The 25,868-nt window shown below is 39.3% G+C and overlaps 1 protein-coding gene and 1 long non-coding RNA gene across 2 annotated transcripts; both read left to right on the top strand.

Annotated features, from left to right (window-relative positions):
* Window positions 1–3,123: 3,123 nt before the first annotated feature.
* Window positions 3,124–7,785, top strand: LOC144463716 (uncharacterized). The gene is made up of 2 exons (XM_078169107.1): window positions 3,124–3,271; window positions 6,778–7,785. The coding sequence occupies exon 2, from the start codon at window positions 6,778–6,780 to the stop codon at window positions 7,783–7,785; it is 1,008 nt and encodes a 335-aa protein (XP_078025233.1). The 5' UTR covers window positions 3,124–3,271.
* Window positions 7,786–15,272: 7,487 nt separating this feature from the next.
* On the top strand, window positions 15,273–17,866 carry LOC144463757 (uncharacterized). The gene is made up of 3 exons (XR_013491766.1): window positions 15,273–15,911; window positions 16,049–16,224; window positions 16,316–17,866. It is a non-coding gene; the product is annotated as an uncharacterized LOC144463757 (long non-coding RNA).
* The last annotated feature ends 8,002 nt before the right edge of the window (window positions 17,867–25,868 follow it).

Here is a 25,868-nt window from a genome sequence, read left to right as displayed (position 1 = left end):
ACCAACAATAATTAATGACTTAAATGACTTTGGCTCTCATAGAAGTGTTAAATATATGTTGGAAAATGGCCAATCTGTTGATATTAGTATTAGTATTAGTAGTAGTAGTAGTCTTCTATCCAATTAATCTGACTAATTAAATAAAAATTTGCAAGAAATACAAAATGTAACATTAAAGTAAAAAGGCTCCAAATCCTGATATAATTTGTTCATTATACTATTGACTAAGGCAATGTTTTAGTATGTAATATTTTAAGTTGAACTTAAAGAAAGAAAGAAAGAAAGAAAGAAAGATCTTATAAATAAGATTTTATTTACAGTTTATTAACAGTCACGTGTGGTCTGGATAACCGGTGGCTACAGTCCGATCAACTTCCTTTTTTGACTTGACTTTGAAGAGGTAAGTCGCACATGGCAGTCTTTGCTCTCACAAGATCATACATTTAACCATGCTTGACAAAAATCGCTGGAAGCCACCTATATGATAGCGGAGTGTGTTTATGATGTGTATGTGATGACACTGAAGTAAACCAACGCAGTTGTAAAGACCGTGACCCAGTTTTAACATGTACGACTGCGTTTGACTGCGTTTATTAGCGATAGCATTAGCTTCCGTGCTAACCTAGCTTTATCTTACATGCTAATCCAGCGTTAGTTTACGTGCTAACCGTAGCATTAGCTTACGTGCTAACCGTAGCATTAGCTTACGTGCTAACCTAGCTTTATCTTACGTGCTAATCCACCGTTAGCTTACGTGCTAGCGATAGTATCGCTATGCATACGCCCTGCGAACCGAGTGTCTTCGCCTGGGCAGCTGCCTTTTTAGCCACAGCATCGCTATCCCTCAGTCAGCCCAATAGCTTCACTTAGCAAAGCAGCTGTGGTGCGGATTAAGCAGTAGCATTACCCTGTACCCCTCCCCCCCCCCCCCCCGCGAGCAGAAGAGTGTTACCTACAGTATAACAAACGGTGGCAGAGAAACAAGCTATGCCAGAAACCATCAGTATTATTCAGTTAGCTTAATAAGGTTTTTGCTCGGTTATTCAGAAAAAAAACATACAGTTCCAAATACACTTGAGGGGGAAATATTAACTCTTTGTTGAATTAGAATATCAAGATTTCAGCATTTTATAATAGATACCCACTTATATTATTGTGCCTTTTACTTATTAATGGTAAATAAACAATGTAAGCAAGTGGCTAAATGTTTGTTCCAATAGGGAATGGCTTAACTCAAATAATATCAATATGTGTTATTTCCCCAAATCATTACACATTCAGTTTATACTTAAATTATAATACATTATAATTATATTAATATGATTATGCGTAATCAGTGTTGATTGTGCTTGTCACTTTTGTGTCAACATGTTTTAATCAGTCTTCTTGAATGGGGTGTGATTAAAATGTTACTGTTTCTCATGCTGTTTAATTTTTCAGTTGTGCATCATGTATGGGCTGAAATCTGTGCCACCAGAAACTGAATTTGAATCATTTATATCTAAATTTGAATTACATAATTCGAATTTGTATTGTTTAATTTGAATCATTGCATTGTAAAACTGAATCTGAATAGTATAATTTGAAATTGAATGTATTAGTTTGGAACTGAAATCCAATAAACTTGAAACTGTATGTAAGATTATGAAAATTCAACTCTATATATTTTCACATTCAGTTCTCAAAATTCAAATTCAGTTCTCAAAATTCAATTTCAATTCACTGTGACCGACATCCGGGTAGTTGAGGAAGAGCAATCAAGCGCAGATACACAGCAGAGCTCCTCTTCGGCCAATCAGCACCTACGTTTTTGGTCACATCACTTTTTGCCACCTGCCATGAAACGGAGGAAGAAGCGCTTGACCCACAGACTAGCTTGACATGGATGAGGCTGGGACAAATACGGTAAGTATTAAGTAAGACAGTTTACCATATATTTTAACGTTCTTTTGTTTAACTCTTGTTAATGTTATAGCTATTTTGTAGAATCGTTTCCTTTCGCCAGTGAGCATAAACAACCCTAAAGCAACATAGGCTAACTATGGTCGCTACCTGACTCCCACGTCTATCTAAAAAGCGAATGAACAGAAAATATCTAAACATATGGGTGCTTGTGTATACACATCTGATTTCAGACCGGACTAGAGTAGTTGCTACTTTATGCCAGTAGATGGTGGTAGTGACTGGTAGTGTGATGGTTGCTGTTTTCCCCATTGTCATGGTGACCACTGTAGTTTAGAGAAAGTCCGGTCATGGTCAAAGTCGCTACAGTTTACAGTGCACTCACACTAGGGCCAGTTGCTCCATACTGTGGTGAAGTACGAATGTCCCCCCTCCCCAGTCGCCCGCTGGCCTGCACTGACATTACCCCGACTTCCTCTAAACTACAGCGGTCACCATGACAACGGGGAAAAAGTTGCTACCGCAATCTACTGGCGTAAAGTAGCAACTACTCTAGTCCAGTCTGAAATCAGATATGTATACACAAGCATCCATATGTTTAGATATTTTCTGTTCATTCGCTTTTTAGATAGACACATGGGAGTCAGGTAGCGACCGTAGTTAGCCTATGTTGGTTTAGGGTTGTTTATGCTCGCTGGCAAAAGGAAACGATTCTACAAAATAGCTATAACATTAACAACAGTTAAACAAAAGATCGTTAAAATATATAGAAAACTGTCTTACTTAATACTTACCGTATTTGTCCCAGCCTCATCCATGTCAAGCTAGTTTGTGGGTCAAGCGCTTCTTCCTCCGTTTCATGCCAGGTGGCAAAAAGTGATGTGACCAAAAACGTAGGTGCTGATTGGCCGAAGAGGAGCTCTGCTGTGTATCTGCGCTCGATTGCTCTTCCTCAACTACCCGGATGTGGGTCACAGTGAATTGAAATTGAATTTTGAGAACTGAATTTGAATTTTGAGAACTGAATGTGAAAATATATAGAGTTGAATTTTCACAATCTTACATACAGTTTCAAGTTTATTGGATTTCAGTTCCAAACTAATAAATTCAATTTCAAATTATACTATTCAGATTCAGTTTTACAATGCAATGATTCAAATTAAACAATACAAATTCGAATTATGTAATTCAAATTTAGATATAAATGATTCAAATTCAGTTTCTGGTGGCACAGATTTCAGCCCATAATCATGTCACATGAGCATGTATTGATGCAGGTTTTGTCTGTCAATGATCGGTTCATTTTCTTTTTCCATGGGTATCTTCTATCAACATCATGATCTGAAAACTTGCTTCAACAAACTTAGAGGTATGTATGAACGGTGGTGAAAGAAGGGTTCTTATGATCTTAAAGACCCCTAAACTAAGTATGCCCTTTTTGAAATTATTAACATGCCAATTTAATATGTGGGCTCTGGTACAAGGCATTTCAGGAGCAAAATTGCTAATCCACGGACCACGCCATAACTTATGCAGTTTCAAAACCAGAGACTGAAACACATCTTTGTACTGCTGCCTGGATTAAAAACTTAAGAGGCCTTACCTACATGAGTGCCAGTTGTCTGTGTTACTCATGTTAATAATTAATGAGCATCAAAGGACTTCAAGTTTGTAACTACAAATGCCAAGAAGGAGATGTGTGTATATATCTTGTGCATGTCACACAAGTATGCAGCAACTGACAAAATGATAACTGCCCTTCTTCATCCCTACTGCATGTCACTGATTAGTTTATTTTCTTTTTCCATGGGTATCTTCTATCAACATTGTGATCTGAAAACTTGCCTCAACAAACATACAGGTATGTATGAATGGTGGTGAAAGAAGGGTTCTTATACTCTTAAAAGTAGTAATACCTGACCTGAGTAAAAGTATTTTAGTCTTATCAGAATGTACTTAATGAAAAATTCAAGTTTTTGAGAGTTTAAATTATCACACCATAGTGTAAGTTCTAGAAAAATATTGCAAAGCAGATTCTATGATTGATGGGGGGGGGGGGACACTTTTAAATGCCTTTATTTTACATGGCAATAGTTTTTAAAGTGTGTTTGTGACCAGCAACGTGTTATGACCACCACTGGTCTTCATTAGCGCTTTATTCAGCAGTGAGTTACGCACTTGCAACCAGTCACTCTGATGAACTGAAGGAAGGAGTTTCCTTGTCAGTGTAAAAGTATGAAAGAAAAATGAACATAATTAGTAAATAAGCAAATAAAAAATAAAATTCAACAAAATATGAGTGTTCATACACACTTTGTTGATTATTATCATGAACAGTTTTCACATACCAGAATACAGAATTTAATAGATTCTGTTAAATGTGTTATGGAATGAAGAACTGGTCATGATTGGTCATTAGATCTTACATTAGATGATAAATAAATGAAACTTTTTGTCATATTTTTTTTTATTGTATTATTGTTATTAACTTCCTTCAGTTGATTAAAATAATTGTTTGCAGGTGTATAACTCTCTGCTGAGAAAAGCCCTATTGAAGACAGTGCTGGTCACATTGTGTTTGCTGTATTTTTAAAGGTATATTGTGTAGGATTTACTCCCATCTAGCATTGTGGTTGTATATCGCAAGCAATTCAGGCGTATTTTTCATGCTACGTTCACGTGAAATTGGGAAGGCTGCATACGGAAGACAGCCGCTGCACGTAACGGCATAAACAAGCCTCTATGTAAACAAGTGGTCCGTCAGCACGAGGCTAAACAATACACGTGACAATATGTTGTCATGGCGATGTCTTATTATTTACCTGACCCACGTTTTACCGGCTTTCTCTCGACTTCTGTGACTAAAATGACATCTGGTTTGTTACTGACGGCTTTGTGCCCAACTGCGCCTGAAAGCAGCATTGTTGTTAGCATTAGCATTAGCTCCGTTCCTCCTCACTGCACCGCGGTGACTTTTCACAGACACCACCCCGACCTGAGCCGACAGCTCCGGTGTCTCCGGTGAGTTTCCATGGTTTCCTACCGTCATGCTGCCACTGAACATAAAAACATGGCGACACGACATGGCTGCCAGCACCGAGCTTCCACGCTCGCATGTATATATGAATGATATGAACGGCAAATTCAGAGCTTACTGGAACACTTCAGTTTGTTGATGGGGGTGATTACTGATTAATGAAAAACATAATTTTGAACGTAATAATTGATTTCCGTGAGTAGATAACAGGAGAAGTTACACAAGTGTACCTTTAAAAATGACTGCCATGTAAAATAAAGGAATTTTATTCATTTTTTTCACCAATCCTCTGTGCCTTGGTATGTATTTTGAAGACTTACACTTTTGTGACATGTCAGTTTCTTTCTGATGTTCTCTGTGAGTGGTACTATTATGTGATGTCTTTGGATTAACACTATCAGTGTGGATGTTGCATATTTTTGTGCATGTTTAGGATTGTGCTAAGACAGGCATGTCCAAACTCTTCCTCGAATAGCTGTGTGGCTGCTGTTTTTTGTTTCAACTGACTAAGAGCACAAAGGTTGACCATTGAACTCTCTGAGGACTGAGATCAGCTGATTAAATGAGTCAAGTCTGGTATGCTGATGCTTGATTGGACAAAAGTGCTGCAGCCACACCGGCCCATCATGAAATAGTTTGGACATGCCTGTTCTAAGAAGTCAACCTTTTCGGAGCTCCCCAAAACAGCCTGGTTTTCATGCCAATTCAAATGAAGAGGTTGAATAGTTTATTTAGCATAAGATGTAAGGCAGCTTTGTCAACATGTTAAGGTAAATGGGGACTGCATTTATTGAGCACATTTACCCATAACATTTAATCATTTTGGGTATCATTCAGATACACATTTACACATTGATGAAAGCAGGTTACCATGATAGGGGCTGATTAACCATCAGGAGGTATTTAAGGTTCAGTGTTTTTTGAGTGTTAACCTCAACATGTGGACAGGAGGATCCAGGACTTTAACCCCCAATCATGTGAAAATGGATGACCCATCATGCCCTCACAGCCACCCTGGAAGGATCACTTGATCCTTCATTTTATGAGAAAGATTTAAATTGAAAGGCACATATTAAAGATTAGTCAAGAATTGTTGTAACTGGAAAACAACTAGTAATAACTTAAGATGTAAGATGCATGTAGGGTAGTAAAAAGTACATAACACAAGTACTTCATACACAACATTGCAGTGCTATGGTTTATAATTCAATGTTTTGTCCATCCTTACTATATGAGTGAAGTACATCGTGTAGGTTGTTGATTAATATCCATAGTGATCACACATCTAGAAAGTGATTAAGCTTGTGATGCTGATGAAGTCAACAGTGTTTTATATATCAATAAAATGAGCTATCGTTGTTTTGTGTTGTCTGATACTACACATTTCCTTTACTCTATAAATTAATGTGATTGATGAACATAATTTCATGACCCAGTAGATGAATTCATGAGTTTTCATGTCAGCTCGTTGAACATTTAAACCATGTTGTCATGTTCTATTAGATCACAGTGTACTAGGCTGTTATACTATATTACATTATATCATAGTACATTACATAGTTATATTATTAAATCATATTGTATTGTGCTATTATGCATATACCTCAGTTTTTCCCCAAGCATGTGTACAAGAAGAGACACGCATACAAGTACCCATGGGATGATTCATCTTGTTTGTTCCCACTGTCATTGTATTGTCATCAACATGTAAATAAAAAAAAGAAATAATGTTGAATCACACTGATTGCAAGTGAATTCAGAGTCACACTTATGAGTAATGATGTGGGAATAGAAGTATTGTAATAAATAATTGGTTGCTTTGTCCATGTGTCTTTCAGATGCCATGCAAGGTGAATCGTCGTGCTGAGCACATGAGGAAGACCTGGGCTGCCCGCATCCAGTCCAGTGTCCCGCCTCCCCCCGATGACCCTGGCTTGGGCACTGGAGAAATCCATCCCCACCAGTACGCTGTGATAGCGAGCAAAAACTCTGAGAATACTCTGAAATATGCTGAAAAAGCGCAAAACTCTGACAAAACTCTGAAATATGCTGAAAAAGCGCAAAACTCTGATGAAACAATGAAAAACTCTGAAAAAAACCCTGAAAAACCTCTGAAAACCTCTGAACAACCTCTGCCTGTTTCTGATCACTCTCTGCCTCCCTCTGCTCAATCTCTGCCCAACTCTGGCAATGTTCCTGAACAAAATAATCACATGTCTGATATTCCTGTCCGTAAGCAGTGTGTTGAAATGCATGTCCCTGCCACCATGACTGAAGCTGTTGAGGCGCCTACTGCTGAATCCAAGCTTGCAGAAAACCATCCTGATGAAAGTGCTCCTGCTGAAACCAGTATGGCCCAAGCACCTGTAAAGTTTTTTGTACAAGGGTCATTCTCACAGCTCCACTACCAATTTGGGGATAATGCAGGTAAACAGTGTGTAGCTAACAGTTTAGCAGCAGTGATGATGAATGAGTTGAAAAGCATAACAACCTGGAGTAATGACAGGAAGAATAATGATGTTGACACTGTTCTTATTGAAGGCAACAAGTTGTACACTACTCTTAAAGATGGTGGTCAAATAAGTGGGAAAAGTGGATATCTGCTTCTTGATGAGTTGCCAAATGCATATGTAATGAAAGATGCACACTTCTCAATAAATTGTGGTCCAGCTTTCAGTGGTGCGGTTGGTGTTTTTGATGAGCCTGATGATTCAGATATGAGAGATATTAATGTACCACTGGACATAGCAATCCAAAGAGCACTGATGGATCATGATGCCTGCTTTGTCACTTTTGGTAGTAACACGTGTGGTTGTCAAGCAGTGCGGCCATTTTGCTGTATTTGATCCTCACAAACGCAACAGTCAAGGTCATGTGGATGGAAAGACAGGTAAAGCTGTGGTTGTTTATCACTCTGACTACAGAGCGCTGTATGAGCACCTGGAGAAGCTGGCCCAACAACTACTTCCTTATTTCCGCACACTTGAAGACATGCCATTTGAGGTCAGAGGAGTCACGGTGAGAATCACTGGCGACAAGGTGCAACATTGCGACATGCCAATCACCAAGGAAGACAATGTAAAAGAGCAATGTCAACAAAAGCCAAATACAGAGACTACTTTACAGTGCTGTGTTCAAGGGAGAACATACCAGTAAGAGACCAGCTACATGCACCAACTCCTTGTATGAACATGTGAGCAAAAAGAAGAGAGATTCCTTTGAAGTAACTAATTCTGATGTGCAGACAATTGCAAACAGCCCACAACCAGTAAGTGCTATGAACACATCACATGGCAATGACACTGATAAAAATACAGATGTTGAGATAACAAATGTATCCAAGATGTCATTTCCATACAAGCCACTGAGTGCAGTGACAAAAGGAAGACTTTGTTCACAGATGGGTGTGAGAAGTGAGAATACAAAGCAGCTGCCACCTCAGGAAATGCCAGCTATGGGAAGAGTCTGTGAAACTAAATCAATTGCAGGTGATGGCAATTGTTTCTTTCGAGCTTTATCCTATGCCATTTCAGGAAGTGAGAATGGACACATGAAATTGCGCCGGGGAATCATTCAGCACCTGGAAACACATGCAGCAGAATTCCACAACTACTTGAGAGCTGGCCGTTCCTCTATTCCAGATCATCTTAACAATTCAAACATGAAATGCTCAGGTATGTTTGCCACTGAGATTGAAATCTGGGCAGCTGCTAACCTACTGCAGGTTGACATATACACATTTAATGCAGACAGATGGAATCATTACCCATGCATTCACATCCCAGGTAACCATCAAGCAGGAAACAGAAGTGCTGAGGCCATTTACCTGAATCACAAGGATGGGAATCATTACGATGTTGTGACATGTGTAAAGGATGCACACAATGACTCCATATGTGCCTCATTTGACAAACAGGGCAGTCAAGATGAACAAAGTTCAGATGGAAATACAAAGAAAGAACAATATCATGCAGATCGTTGGTCAAGAAAGAGGAAGTTGAAGGCTTTGGAGGAAACCTATGCAGCGAAGAAAGAGGAGATTTCAGAGAAGAGAAAAGCAGTGTATGTCACAACAAAAGCTAATCATCTAGAAAGAGAAAGAAAAAAATATGCAACAAATGAGCAATACAGAAATTCCACTAGGAATGCAAGTCACAAAAAGTACTATACAGACTTGGAGTATAAACACCATACTTGCGAGCGTAGTAAGAAAAGATATGCTTCTAACGAAGTGTTTCAACAAAGTGTTCGTGACCACAGTAAGAAAAAATATGCTTCTGACCATGTGTTTCAGCAAAGTGTTCGTGACCACAGTAAGGAAAAATATGCTCCTGACCCAGTGTTTCAGCAAAGTGTTCGTGACCACAGTAAGAAAAAATATGCTTCTCACCATGTGTTTCAACAAAGTGTTCGTGACCACAGTAAGAAAAAATATGCTTCTGACCCAGTGTTTCAGCAAAGTGTTCGTGACCACAGTAAGGAAAAATATGCTTCTGACCAAGTCTTTCAGCAAAGTGTTCGTGACCGGAGTAAAAACAGATATGCAAATACACCAGATCTGAAGAAATGATTATGTGAGGCAACAATGCAGAAGTATCACACTGATGAAAAATTCAGAGATGCAATTAAAAGTAAAAAACGTGCCAGTGTTCAAAAGCAAAAGGACAGGAAATTTGACATTACTTGTGTCATAGAGGATTTCCATAAAACAGTAAAGAATGGGCCCGAATATGTCTGCTGTTGTTGCCACAGACTTCTGTTTAGGAACCAAGTCAAAGGCTGTATGAAAAACACATATTCTGCTGTGGGTTCTGATGGCAATGCACTTGCTGATAAATGTATAACAAGTACATATTTGCATGTATGTGATAAATTATGTGGAAAAACTTGCAGTTTTCAAGATGAGGCTTTTTCCAAATTGTGGATCTGTCATACATGTGATAGGCATCTTCTCAAGGGCAAAGTGCCTGCCCAGAGTGTTGCTAACAACTTGCATTTGAAACCCATTCCACCTGAGCTATAATGTCTCAATGAGTTGGAACAACACCTCATTTCTCTGCACATTCCCTTTGTCAGACTCATACCATTGAAGAAGGGAGGCCAGAACTCTGTGCAAGGACCAACTGTGTGTGTGCCATCCAATCTGTCACACGTGACCAGCATCTTGCCAAGGAATGAAAGTGAGGATAAATTGGTGAGGATGAAACTGAAACGTAAATTGACCTACAAAGGACACTATCAAGACATGCATGTGGATACTGCAAAAGTCAAAAATGGTCTGAATTATCTAATACTCAACAATACATGGTACAAGGATGTGAGTATCAACCCAAACTGGATCAACACATTAGAGGAAACAGAGAATGAAACAATTGAAGATGAGATGACTGAAAGTGATGAAAAAGTTGAAGATGATGATGCACCAGAAATACAAGATTTTTCACACATTAAAGACCAGCATGGGATGTTTGCATCCTCTTGTTTGCAACCTGTGGATTTGGGTCAAGAGATACTAGATCAGCATTTTGATGACATTTTATCCATTGCCCCAGCAGAAGAGAATTCTCCAATTAGACTGTTGTCTGATGGCACAAATGAACCCAAATGTTTCCCAGTCTTATTTCCCAAAGGAGCACCTACTTTTCACGATGAGCGCCCAGAAAGAATAACTCTATGCAAATATTTCAATCAACGAATACTTAATGCAGATGGCCGTTTTGCTCAAAACACTGACTATTTATTCTATGCTCAATATATGTCAGAACTGAATCAAATACTGTCAAATGTGTCAATAGCACTGAGAAAAGGAACAGACAAAGGTTTGAAGCAAAAGGTTACCACAGACATGCTTACAGACCTGGAATCTTTGAAAAAAATTCTGCATTTTGATGAGGGTTACAAATTTCTCAGGCCTATCAGAGGAACACCTCCATTTTGGCAAGCAGCACAGAAAGATGTGTTTGCAATGATAAGACAGCTTGGTATTCCTACATGGTTCTGTTCATTTAGCTCTGCTGACATGAGATGGCCTGAAATGCTGAATGCTATGCTAAGGCAAGAACGTAAACAAGTGAACCTGGAAGACCTTTCATGGCTAGACAAATGTGCATTATTAAAACACAATCCAGTAACTGCAGCCAGGATGTTTGACTATCGATGGCATTGCTTCCTAAGAGATGTTATCCAGAGCCCTGCAGCACCAATAGGCAAGATCACAGACTACTTTTATCGAGTGGAGTTTCAGATGCGTGGCTCACCCCACATACACGCGTTATTTTGGGTTGACAAAGCTCCAAAAATAGACAAAGACTCTGATGCAAAAGTTGTAGAGTTCTGTGATAAATATATCACATGTCAAATGCCATCTGATCCGGACCTGTTGGATTTAATTGATGTGCAGAAACATAGTGAATACCATGCAAAATCTTGTGACAAAAACAATGCAAAGAAAAAGAAAGGAGAAATACATTGCAGATTCAACTTTCCAAGACCTGTCTCAGAGCGCACATTTATCACCAGACCAAGTATTGATGCAGAATTTAAGGGACAACAAGAGACTAGCTCTGAAACACGTGAAGGGGAAATTCTTTTCCGCCCAGTTGTCATGGAAACTGAAAACGTTGAGAAACTGTTTGAACAAATGAAAACTGTACTCTCAAACTGTGAACAAAGACAGAAGTTCCACTCTGCTGAGCACTTTTTAAAATATTTTGGCATATCACAAGAATTGTTTCAGAAAGCAAATTGTCAGCTTACCAAACGGACGAGCATCGTACTACAACGGAAACCACAAGATGTTTGGATAAACCAGTACAATCCTGATCTACTTCGCTGCTGGCAAGCAAACATGGACATTCAGTTTGTTGTTGATGCATATTCATGTGTCGTGTACATTATTTCATATGCCCTCAAAAGTGAACGAGAAATGGGACTGCTGCTTGATCAGGCTCAAAAGGAGGCCATGAATGGAAATTTAGAGGCCAAGGAGTCAATGAAAAAAATTGGCACAGTTTTCTTGCAAAGCCGACAAGTTTCAGCACAAGAATGTTGTTACAGATTAACGGGCCTACCACTCAAACACTGTTCACGTGGCACACAGTTCATACCAACTGGTGAACATCCTGTCAGAATGAGTGTACCACTGAGTCAACTTAAACAGCAACATGATAACAGTCAGACTGACGACCAGCAGTTATGGATGAAAAACATTGTGGACCGATACAAAAACAGACCAGACACGCCACCATTTCTAAATATGTGCCTTGCAACATTTGCCTCAGAGTACAGAGTTCTTCCTAAATCACAAATCCCCAAAGGTGATAATAGTAATGTGATCCAGTTGAAAAATAACTTTGGCTTTGTTACCAAAAGAACAAATGAAGAGAAACCTGCTGTGATCCGTTATCCAAGATTGTCACCAATGAAGCAGTCTGAAGCCTACCACCACAGCATACTGCAACTATTTTTGCCCCATTATTTGGACTGCCAACTGAAACCTGCACAGTTTGAAACATACAAAGACTTTTATGACCATGGTGCTGTGAACAATGAGAATGACACATTGGAGAATGTCAAATCTATAGTGGGTAGAAACCGTGCTCTGTTTGAGAAAGAAGCTGGCCAAATAGATGAAGCGGAAAAGATGTTGAAAGAAAATGGGGAACTGGAAGATGCATGGTCACAGATTTGCCCACAAGCTGAGCTTGAAAGACTGGAATGTCAAAAATTAACAGAGGAAGACACCAATGACACAAATGATGAACAGTGCAGTAATGATAACATCCCAGATCTGCAGCCAAATAAACAATCTGTTTACACAGTAGAAGCTAATGGAACTCAAATGACAAGAGCTGATGCTTTACAGTTGTTACGATCTTTGAATGAGGAGCAGTCTGCAGTTTTCTACAAAATTCGACAGTGGTGTTTGCAGAAAGTCAATGGTGAGAATCCTCAGCCCCTAAAAGTATTCATTACCGGTGGAGCAGGAACAGGCAAAAGCCATTTGATCAAGGCTATTTATTATGAGTCAACTAGAATTCTCAAAAGACTCCATCCTGATCAACTGTTGTACTAACAGCCCCAACGGGTGTAGCTGCCTACAACATAAATGCAAATACTATACATAATACATTTTCAATCGGAACAGACCTGTCCCTACCCATCAAAAACTTGACAGAAGAAAAAATAAACTCTTTGCGTGCAAAACTAGGAAACCTTGAAATATTGATCATCGATGAAATATCTATGGTTGACCACAGACTTTTAACATATGTACATGGAAGATTGAGACAAATCAAGCAACCAGGTGACAACACCGCATTTGCTAAAGTGTGTATTCTTGCCATCGGAGACTTTTATCAGTTGCCCCCAGTGAAAGGTTCTGCTTTGTACAATGACTTCAAGTACATAAACCTATGGGAGGATGAATTCCATATTGCTGAGCTGACTCAAATAGTCAGGCAAAAGGACTCAGACTTTGCTCATGCCTTGAATCGCATACGCACTCATACAAAGGACACACCTCTTCAAGACTGTGATGTTGAAATGCTCAAAAGTTGTGAAACTGGAGAAGACAACGACGCATTGCACATTTATGCTACAAATAAAGAGGTTGATGATTATAACCTGAAATGCTTAAATGTGACCTGTCCAGAGTCTGTCACCATAGAAGCACGTGATTATGAGAGAAATGCTGAGACAGGAAGACTTCAGATAAAGGATGGCCATCATCACAAGGTTTACAATACTTGTCTCCAGAAATATATCCATGTAGGAATAGGAGCTCGTATCATGTTGCTGAAAAACATCGATGTGTCTGATGGACTCGTAAATGGTGCTTTTGGAACTATTGCAAAAATGGTGAATGCCAATCAAGATAGTGAAGACAATGAGCAAAATTTCCCAACTTCCATCCACGTGGCATTTGATGACCCCAGGGTTGGTCAAAAACAGCGGGCAAAAACACGCACCATTGACCCTGAAGGGAGAATGATAACCATCCTAGAACCTGAGGAAGAACATGTTACCCGTAACGGAGGCTTACGCAGACAATATCCAATAAGGTTGGCATGGGCATGCACTATCCACAAAGTACAAGGCTTAACCATTGACAGAGTTGTTGTGTCTCTCAAAAAGATTTTTTCCTCTGGACAAGCATATGTCGCTCTAAGTCGTGTCACAAGTCTAAGTGGCTTAACAATTGAGGACTTTAAAGAATCTGCCATTTATTGCAATGCAAAAGTATCAGAAGCAACTGGCAAAATGCAGCCATTTATACCACCTCTCTGTTCCACCAACACCACACAATCTGCTTTCACCATCATATTGCACAACACTCAAATTCTTAAAGCTCACTTTCCAGATGTTGAAACTAATACTGTAATGAATAATGCTGATTGCATTTGCCTTACAGAGACATGGTTAGGAGTTGATGACCCACCACAGCAGCCTTGTCTTACAGGCCTCCAATTCACACATGTTTCTCGAGGTCAAAGTTATGACAACACTCATCCACAATTGCAACACTTGAAACAAGACTCTCATGGTGGAGTTGGAATATATCATTCAGTGACAAAAGATGTTCAAATATGGCCTACAAAGTGCTACAATATTGAATGTCTGATATTTCAAGTGAAGAGCATTAACTTGACTGCTGCTGTTGTTTACAGACCCGCAAGTTATCCTGTTGCCATCTTTTGTCAACATCTAAAACAACTGATTGACCTCATTGATCTATGCCCTGGCATGAAAATCATTATGGGAGACTTTAATGAAAATGCACTGGATAATGGTAAGCTGGTGAGATTTTTCACTGTACATAATTACACCCAGTATGTACAAACAGCAACAACTGACAAAGGCACTTTAATTGATCATGTTTATGTGAAAGATGGTGCTAACATACTTGTGGATGTGCTGCCAATTTATTACAGCTATCATGAAATGGTACGTATTGCAGTTCTGTAGATTTATCTTCATAGTACACATTATTGAATATTGCCATTATCATTGTCATCTGTCTCTAAGTGTGTCACAAGTTTGCACATGCATTTTGTAAATAATTTCAACATAATTTATTTTTGAGGACAGATTATACTATGTTTTTAAAATGGGATTGTCTTTTATGTCATTATTCTCTTTCTTGCATCAAAAACTATATATTATTTTTTTAATGTAGAAATTGAGCATGATTCTGCTGAAAAAAAAATACCTTGGGAGACTCCAATGGACCCCATAAAGACTAGCGACCACTTTGTTGGAACTAGTGGGGATCCAAATTAAAGATAAATGGAGTCTCCCATTATTTCAATGCAGACATGCTCAGCAATGAAATACACACTGACGTGTACATGTTTTAATACCAAATGACAAAATCAATTTAACTGATCACTTGTACATCCAAGACTGCTGATGCTTCCAGTATATTACACCTACCATGCCCGGGAACATAATGCACTTTTATAGCCTTTCTTTCCACCACTGTTAATATTACCCTTGTTATTGTCATTTTCATATTTGAGGAAGCTTACCACACACACAAGCACACACACACACACACACACAGACACACACGCACGCATACATACACGTCCTGAACTATCACACTGAGGCAGCATCCCATATCAATCCAGTAACTAGACTTCTTCTCTTTCAACAGGTAAACCTCCATCATTTGACTTATCACGTCTTTCTTATTTGTATGACTGGCTGTTAATTCATATAGTACAGTTAACTTGTTTCATGGAAAAACAATCATTCATTCTTTCTTTCTTTCTGTACCTGCTTTGCCTTCTCTTTTATATCATGACATATGACTTACAGAAACCTTAACCTGTGGAGAAGCATCCAATATTCCCCATCAAAAGCTGTGGAACCTACACCTGTTTGAACACCACATCCTAATCCAAAGACTCATATGAAGCTAAAGTTGTCCAGAATACCTTCAATCACAAGTTCAAGGCCACATAAAAAGGTAAGTAACTAATTTTAACACACTGATCACATTCACATGCTTTTCATGCTAAATATGCCACTTACAATTCCTAATCCTATGTCCTGTATCTACCTTAAATTGTTTCCATAAATTATAGCCATATCTGTATCTATTAGGAGCCCAGACATCATCTCCAAATTCATCTGCAACTTCCCTGGGCAAACCGTCAACTATGTACAGAAAGCCCTCCTCGTTACTTGCGGCACTTTCATTCTCCTGTTGCACTACAATAATCAACATGCAGGATTTTGCCCTGGCAAAACTACTGGATTGCTTCTTCAATCAGGAAAAGGTGGTCCATGACTCAGTTAACCTGTTCACCAACCTTGCCCATAGATGTGCCATAATTACTAATTCTACAAATGTTTTCTGTTTTCTTTCAGACTTTCCCAAGCCAGTATTATGATGTGCAACATCAGGACTGTGGGTAAAGACAACGGGACTCATGATTACGTTGTCTAGTGTGGTCTACCATGTCTGTGCTCAAAATAATCAAATATCATATATTCAGCACTGACGTGACCCTTGACAGGACCCTTTCCTTCAAGAATCATTTAAAAGGAACGGCAGCCAAGGTGAAGTCCTGGAACAACTTGCTCAGCAAGCTTGCTGGTGCAAAATGGGGTATTTCAACCTCCACACTACGAACCTCAGCAATATTGTGTCCCTGTTTGGTCCAGGTCATACACCATGTGGACACCCAGCTTAACACAACCATGCAAATGATTACTGGAACAATACGCACAACACCACTCCCTTGGCTCCCCGTTCAATCAAACATTCCACCCCCACACATCCGGCGAGCAGACTCCCACCACCTACCAATCTATGAAGATATCTTCAACCCACCCGCTGCTCGACTCCCATCCAGACGGCCTAGAAAAAGGAGTGGGTGTCCCAGGAGGTCCCCAATAAACACCCGATGTTAGACCCTTCTCAACAGGTCCCTGACCTCCCAAGGAGACAATGGTCAACCCTCAACAGGTTCAGGACTGCACATGGCCCCTGCTTGGCCAGCCTTCACAGATGGGGCAGCAGCCCTAACCCATTGTGTGCTTGTGGAAAAGAGCAGACAATGGAACACATCATTGAAGCCTGCCCTCTCCAACGACTGAGGGGAGGATTGGCCACCCTCTACACAGCAGACCAGGAGGCAACTGTCTGGCTGAAAGACTTTGTATTTCCTAAATAAATAGCACTTTTTTTGGGACATTGACTCATGACATACAACATCTTGAATGTTTTATTTGAATGCTGAATTTTGTAAAGGGAAAATTTGGATACGCCAGGTTGTATTCATATATATATATATATATATATATATATAACATCTGTCAAGTAACCATATATGTTCATGCTTAAGGACACAGACAAACAACAAAATGTGTGTTTTGGTATTTTTGCAAAAGGTTCTTGTTTATTGATATTATAATGATGACTGCTTTCTTTCTTTTTTTGTGATCAAGTTTTTATTATTTCATTTTCTTTTTTAACAATATACCAACATTATGTCTGTTTTCGATATTTGGTGTTTACTTTGACATTACAAGACATTACATGTAATTCATTGTCCAAACAAAGACATGTATTGCAATTGTGTGGAAATGCTCCAAATGTTGCCTTGATGTGGATGTACACTCATGACTTTTCAAATATAGTGCTAATTCATGCTTTTAATAATAAGAAAAGTATTAATTATTTCATATTCATATAGCTCATTCTATTGAAAAAATACATTACTTTTTTTCTCATATGACTGACACTGCCATATTTTCACATGGGATGTATTTCAGTTACAGTGTGAAACTGTTAATACAAGTAGTTAAAACAAAATGGAGTCCCTGTATTCATTGTTCATCAGACACCCTCTGCAGATTTAGAAAACAGATTTCACTCAGAACCCAGACCAATTCATTTCCTGTCAGGCTTTTACTGTAAAATGTGGCCAGGAAAATATTGAGTAACAACAATGAGATCTAGCTCAAATTTTGCAATTTCCCCCTTGTGTCAATTTTGTTACTACAAAAGTAGTTTGACTGACATATGGATGCAAATGTCTGCTATGAGTAAAATGTCAGATATTAGGATTAAATAAGTTATCCTCAACATTAGCATTAAAAATAGCATGTTTGTAGTGTTTAATCTATGAAGTTCAAAATTTTGGACCATTTCCAAAAAAGTGCAGAGCTGTACAATTGACTTGTGTGAAAGCAAAAAAGTGGTTCCCAGATTTCTCCGCTGGCCCATCTTTGGCTTATGAGAAAATTTCCGCACATCCTCCTCTATTACTCAATTCTACAATTCAATTTGAGTTGTGTTTCTGATTGGCATAAAACCAATTAATTAGTTTGAAACACCTGTTGGTCCTCAACATGGCAGATGTAGGACTACATTTGAAACGCATGGATGGCCACAAAGTACCGAGGAGTGTCGATTTTGTGCGCGAAACGCGAGCGATTGTATCAAGCCGGGCAGGAAGTCATACAAAGAATGTATCATGTCATCCCAAAAAATGGTGCTACACAATGAATTCCAGTTGTTTCATATCAAGCCCTAGCCTATGTAAGTGTCTCTAAACAAACGGCCATCAAACAGCCCATTCATTCTGTGATATTCATTAGACATTATGCTTTCGTCCACAAACACTAATGACATTTGGGGAAAATGCAAGAAATGAAATACACATGGGATAATGTCAGAAAATAAAACAACAACAAAAAGGATTCATGCATAGACTACAATCTACTGAGACATGTTGTGGAACTTTGGTTTAATTCCCTGCATCAAGCATGTGAGTTCAGAAAATGGTCCGTGTACCTTTTGATAGTTTGATATTTCGTTTTCAAAATAAAACGGATTTACGGAAATACAGCCATTTTCCCGTTATTCCGTTTTGAGACACAAAACCAAATAACGGAAGTGCTTCTGTTTTCCCGTTTTCTCTTTCAAAACCAAATTACGGAAAAACCAAATTGAAAAAACGGCCCAATTTTGATTTCTGCAAATTCATTTTTTTTTTCTATTCTTTTTGATATAACTGTGACAACGACGGACCGGAAGCGGAAGTTAAGTGTAACAACTTCAGAATAAAACTTTAGCGTGCTAACTGCTAACTTCTTATATTATAGCTTACCGCTGTCTTTCTACACCATATGGTTCACATCTATTTTATTTCTGTGAAAGTATAAGAGCTGGTTGTTTGGAAGAATGTGATAGGCATATAATTGTCATTTTAGCTTGAGTGTGTGAATGCTTTTTGTGGAAAAACTTTACGTTCCCTGAGCATCTATAACGTTAAGTCACCAGCAGAGGTCCCGGTTAATAGGCTAGTAGCCTATTATTATTACGATTATTATCAGCAGCAGGCATTATTGAAGGCATTATTTACAGGCTAATCATTTGAAAATGAGAACTTGTAATGGCTTTAGTATACTTGGTGTTTAGCCACAGGGTGGCACAGGGTTTACATGAATAGTAGACATGCTTTGAGGTTCAAAACAGCAGGTTCTGTGTCTCATCAAATGAGCTGCGATCATTTCATTTCAACCGAGAGGTGTGTGGAGGTCGATTCAATGGAGAGCTGCAAGGAATACAAATTGTGTTTTATTAGTCCTTTGGCGATAATTTTATCCGACTGCTTGTCATTTCTCCCCGCTTTGCACCGGGCGTCATTGGTTGCCATAACAACGGCGGCGGAGACTCCTTTCCCGAGTCAAAATCCTTGAGGCCAACTGGCCGTGATGAGTTCTGCATTTTAACTGCTACACTACTCAGCCTTTATAAGCAATGTAAACTGTAATGTGACCTCAATCTAACTAACAGTAAATGTGTATTCCAAAAATGTACAGCCCGGACCTAATTCACCGACGGACAGCCACCGCCAATGGCAACTATAAACTCATTAATTTTACCCTGGCATCTTTATATGACGCGGTTGATTGATGCTGGTTCAAAGAAAACGTAGTAGAACTTCTAGACTTATGTGTATTAAATTATAATCATTCATTTATCAATCATACGATAGGATACATATGATGTCAATACCTTGGCGCCAGCGCTGGACACAACAGCGCCACCCCAAGTGTCTACAACATCTGTGTTACCTGTTGTCAATCTACTGTCTGTGCTGACTGTCACCACGAGGAGTGGAAAAGCCATGTTGATTTAATTCAACAAAATGTGTCTACCAACAAGAATAAACAATGAGGAATTTTTAATTAATAAGAAATATTAATTGTTAATTATTATTATTATTATTATTATTATTATTATTATTATTTGTTTGATAGATAGATAGATAGATAGATAGGTGGATGGATGCATGGATGGATGGATGGATGGATGGATGGATGGATGGATGGATGGAGCCTCCTCCTGTTGGCCTCAGTGCAGGTTCCATATGATACAGTATGCCAGCAGGTTCTCAATACAAGAGTGATACAAGGTCTTTAACAGTGTCTAGATTGTTCTTCCTGAGCACCCTGGAAAGCCAATGTGGTGGTAGTCCTCCTCACTGTTGGGCCCATGATCGCTGGAGATTACAGTTACCATAAACATACCCTAACATTCAGTAAAGAGTTAACATGTCAGACCCTGTAATTCTACATTTAAGTAATTTTAAGACTGTCAAACAGTTGAATGGAAGTAGAACAGCAGGTTAATGTAGGTCTATACCTGTAACTGTGGTAGCTATGTGATTAACAATTTGAAGAATCTGAACACACATCAGATTTTAAAAAAGGAGTACTCAGGGAACACAAGATCAGATGGTCATTTTTAATTATAAACACAACACAGAACTCTAACATGGGCAAAAACAATAACAACAATACCCATCTGAAATTTGGTTTTTCCATAATTTGGTTTTGAAAGAGAAAACGGGAAAACGGAAGCACTTCCGTTATTTGGTTTTGTGTCTCAAAACGGAATAACGGGAAAACGGCCGTATTTGCATAAATCCATTTTATTTTGAAAACAAAATATCAAACTATCAAAAGGTACACGGACCCTCACTACCACATAATACCACTTCATGCAAATGAAGCTATTATGTCATGTTTGAATAAAAAAGCCTGCATGTGCACATGTTGCTATAATTATGTGACTTTTGAGGTCACGTGAATATATTTAGAATGGTTTGATAATTTGCCACTTAGACCATGGGGAGGAGACCAGCTGAGTAAACTGATCTGTGGATGAGAAACTTGCAACTGAAGAAGTTACCCCCACCCCCCGGCCTAGACACTGGGGAAAGTAGGGAATCTTGAGGTCACCGGATGAGGGAACTTCTGGGTTGAAGATCCAGATTAAGACAATCTGCATCTTGATGGAGGTGGTGCAGGGGTGGAGGTGGGCTGGGAGTTTTGCTGAAATGACAGCTGGATGACAGCAGAGAGAGAAATTTGACAGCTAATGACGGATTGGTAGAGAACAGGGAGAGGCTGGCAGACTGTGACTTGTTGAAATATGTGAAGAAGGGTGGAGCAAGAGGATAGTGGGAAAACAGAGAAGTGGCTTTGAGGTATACTTACGTAAAGAGATGATCTTCCTGTCTGAACTTTCACTTACCTTCATTTAGGTAAAATCATAATAGTACACTCACATCTGTGTCTTCAGCCTTACAGAATATTTTACAGCCTCTCCCATACACATCCATTATTATCTCCAGATTCCTCCCAAAATTATCATGATCATGGAACTGTGATTGCTTAAACATTAAAATGCCTATTGAAACTTTGAAATACGCATCAATAGGTACAATTTCAATTTATGTTTTGATGTTCAAATGGAGTCTCTATGTGAAAGTATACCACAAATGTTATTAGCATGTAGGCTAGCTGAAAACCCGATTTCAAGAAATGTGTGACTTGGAAAGAGTATGTATTGCTTGGAGCTTTCAGGGACAGAGTGGGGAACGTCTTGCACTACGGCAGATGAGGGTCACGGTGGGTGGTGAGGGTCACGGTGGCTGGTTTGGGGCGGAACAGGTTAGAACCCGCAGATTGCCGCTGGCGGCTATATTTATTATTATTTTTTGTTGTCTGCCACTTGAGCTCAAATTCCCGTGAGCTGGAATAAGCCAGAAACCTGAAACTTGGCCCAATGATTGGAAATGATGTGCATCAACTTTTATTAAAATATGAGCCCAGTCGGCCACATGGTGGCGCTGTAATTAAGGCTTAAAAATGACTTTTTTGGGAGGCCACGCCCCTCACACCATAAGTCTGATTGACTTGAAATTTGACACACAGGTCCAGCTCAATGTGCTCTACAAAAAAGCCTCTGGGACCACTAAGCTCCGTCTGACTAGATTTTTTGCTAATTTGCATAATTTGAAAAACAGTAAAGTGACATAAACTTTTACAATTTTGACTCCATCAACACCAAATTTGGTACACGGCTTTGGGGGATGACAACACACATTTCTATCATAAATGAGCCAGATTGGTCAAAAAACATGGCCGCCACGGACCAATGAATCCTTGCTGTGGGCGGAGCTTAGAATTGATTGGCCATAACTCCCACACCCTTTGACCTATCATCACCAAACTTGGTGGGTAGGTCCACAATGAGACTTGGAAGCTGCCTACCAAAGCATTTTGAGCTCAGCCTATAGGGGGCGCTATAAATGCCACACATCTGTATCTCAAAGACCATTGGATGGAATTTCACCAAATTTGGTATGCATGCTCTAGGGGTGGCTATTAACTCATATCTTGAGTGCCATGTTGATAGTTGAAAGTGGGCGTGGCCTATTCGTCATTAACCGTCATAATTTGCGTTTTATTAATTTATGACCAGCTGGAAGGACCTAGGGACATGAAACGTGGTACATGGACTATAAATGACATCCAAATACTGCTCAAAAAATTTGGTCCCAATCGGCCTTATGGGGGCGCTATAACATAGAGTGTAAAGCTTGAAAGGCTCTGCCCGCCGCACCACAAGTGCTATTGACTTGAAATTTTACACACACATCCTCCTGATAGTCCTCTACAAAAAAGCCTCTTGCACCATGAATGCCGCCCTTACAGAATTTTTGCTAATTTTAATAATGTTAAAAACAGTAAAATGAATAAGCTTTTGAAATATTTGTGCTATCAACACCAAACTTGGTATGAGGCATCGGGGGACCGAGACACTCATTTCTATTATAAATGAGCAAGATCGGACGAAAAACACGGCTGCCGTCAAGCAAAGTGTCCTTGGAAAGGGCGGGGCTTAGCGAATATCGGCTGTAAAATGTTAACCGTTTTTCCGATCGTCACAAAACTGGGTAAATATCATCAGAAGGGGACCAAGAACACACCCAAAAAAAGATTTTGAGATTGGCACATAGGGGGCGCCACCGTTTTCTCCATTGAAAATGAATTACGGAATCTTCAAAAATCACAAAATTTCAAACGGTAACTACCAATTCATACTTTCAGCTAGAAACTCCATTCAAACTGGAAAATATTCAGCAATTCCTTGACTTTTTACATATGATTCAACTTTTCAATCCCATTCAAACTTTCCAAAATATTCAGCGTTTTCTGAAACTTGGTTATAATGGAAGTCAATGAGAAAATCCTTCAAACTCACTCATCTTCACCCACACTTCACAAACTCATACATTCACGTAGAAACTCCATTCCAACTCTGAAATGTTGACATTGCCATCGACTTTCAGTGACTGATTCATATTTTCCATATCTCTTTTAGTTTTTCTACACCAGCTGTTTAAAAATCATGAAATTTTCAGCCCTTCTCAGAATTTATAATGGGTGTGTATTGCGTGGAATGTTGAGAGTTAGAGTGGGTGATGTCATCGCTAGAGTGCACAGCACCTCTGAAATCATCAAGAAATTTTCTCTTAAACTCGCTGGTGCAGCCACATCGTTCACTCTACATACACAAATTGTACACCAAATTGTAGGAAAAGCCGTTCTGGTCGCAGAGGTGCGACCGCTGAAGAAAATGGATTTAGGGTTTTGGCTGCAGGTGGTCTAAAAGGACAACAAGTCCAAGCAACTGCCCCATTCACTCCCATGTTAAGTGAGAGCCCAAATTTCTGGAAGAAAGCAGACCATTCCACTTATGTCCATCATGGCTCTGGCCTGATTTTTCACACCACAGAAATGAAATTTACACCTTTGTGATCCGCATCCTGTCCTCTCACTCACGGTGTGCTTTTTGTAGCTGTAGCACTTACGGTTTTTCATTAAACAGTTGGAGTTTGAGAGGAACTTTTGGCTCAGTTTCTGCCTTTTCTTGGTGTATTTAAATTTGACTGTGCCATTGCCAACTGGTGATTGGCTGAATCAACTCCAGCCGTTCGGCCAATCGTCTGTGTGTCACAGCACAGTCAAATTTGAATATTTCAGCAACCTGACTTCTTTGCAGTTAAAGCCTCATCATACAGAGGTAATTACATATGTGTCAGTCTGCCTGTCTGGGTCTGTCTGTCTCTGTCTTTCTGTGTCCATCTTGGACATTTTAGACTGCAGTCTTTTTTAGCTGTTAAGTTAAGCTGTTTTTTCTATCTGTAAGTGGACATACACACAGACAGACAAACAGACTCACACATACACAAACGCACGACAGCACGTGAACATACACACATTCAGGCATGCACACACACACAGACACACAGTGATACATTTACTGCTATTAATAATTAGCGTATTGGTATGGGGATACTAGTTGGCAGCGAGCATCAGGCACACTCAAAATTTCATGTGAAATTTTCTAGTTCATTCATTCACTCATTCATTCATTCTTGAAAATGAAAATTTCATTCATGAAAATTTCAAATGCTCTGCAGAGATCAGATGAAGGCCACAGGATTTGTTTAAAGCCAATTTCCCAATTGCATATTTGAACCTAGCAACAGCTTTCTTTTTAATTTCACTCTCAGGTCCATGCCTTGATTTACCAGCGATAACCCAATTTTTAAAAGCTTCTCTGGCTTGCTGGTGGAGTTTATCCACATACTCATTCCAGCCTGGCCTGAAGCTGTACTTTTTTGCTTTTCTCTGAATGAGTGGTTTACTAGCCTCATTCAGACCCTGCACAATTCTGTCATATAGTACACATAGCTCTTCTTTGTGATTTGGCATACCACAGTTGAAATTATCACACATTATAGCATCATATGGAATTTCAATGTTACCTATGGTCTTCTCAGTCAAGTCATGATAATGTAGCAGGTCGTTCTCTGAGAGTTTAGCCCACTCAATTTTCCCACCATGATTAACCTGATTATCATCCGTGGTCATTGTAGGTAGGTTTTCTACATTGAGCATAATGGAGACAGGCATGTGGTCCATTGTTGCAAACCCATACAAAATCTCAACTTTATCCACACATTCATGGGCATCAGCTGTGCTTACACAATGATCTAGCCAGGATGTTGTATTCCAAGCCTCACTGACATATGTATAGCTATCTGTTGGCAAATGGATCTTACTTGTTAACAAGAGCTTATTATCATGACAAAATTCAACTAGGTATCGGCCAAACACAGACTTCCTATCAGAGATATCTGCATTCAAATCACCCATTACATAAATACGGGTACATTCATTTTCCTCAATAAAAGAGCCAATAAAAGCAAGCTTTTGAAGATATTTGTCTTCGTTACTGGAACATTCATAAGGTGTGTAAACATTCAAAATGATAAGAACATTACCATTATAAGAAACTTTTATTGCAACACACCAGTCTACTCTCAATCTAATCACACTGATCAGAGGGTCATATTTTTTATGCCACATAATGGCCACACCTCCAGGTATTCTGCCTTGAACCAACCCCAAGCTCAAATCTGTGGTTGACTCCCCCACCCCATGGAAGTTACTATGAACAGAGTTAAGCTTGTCCAGGTCCTGTTTAGCAAGAAAAGTTTCTTGTAGACAAAGAATGTCAGTTTCCTCAAGGAGTTTGTCAACAACA

Source organism: Epinephelus lanceolatus, chromosome 6 (genome assembly GCF_041903045.1).
Source record: "Epinephelus lanceolatus isolate andai-2023 chromosome 6, ASM4190304v1, whole genome shotgun sequence".
In the NCBI taxonomy this organism is placed as follows: domain Eukaryota; kingdom Metazoa; phylum Chordata; class Actinopteri; order Perciformes; family Serranidae; genus Epinephelus; species Epinephelus lanceolatus.
The sequence above is the reverse complement of the archived record's forward strand: the minus strand, read 5'-3'. Positions and strand labels throughout refer to the sequence as shown.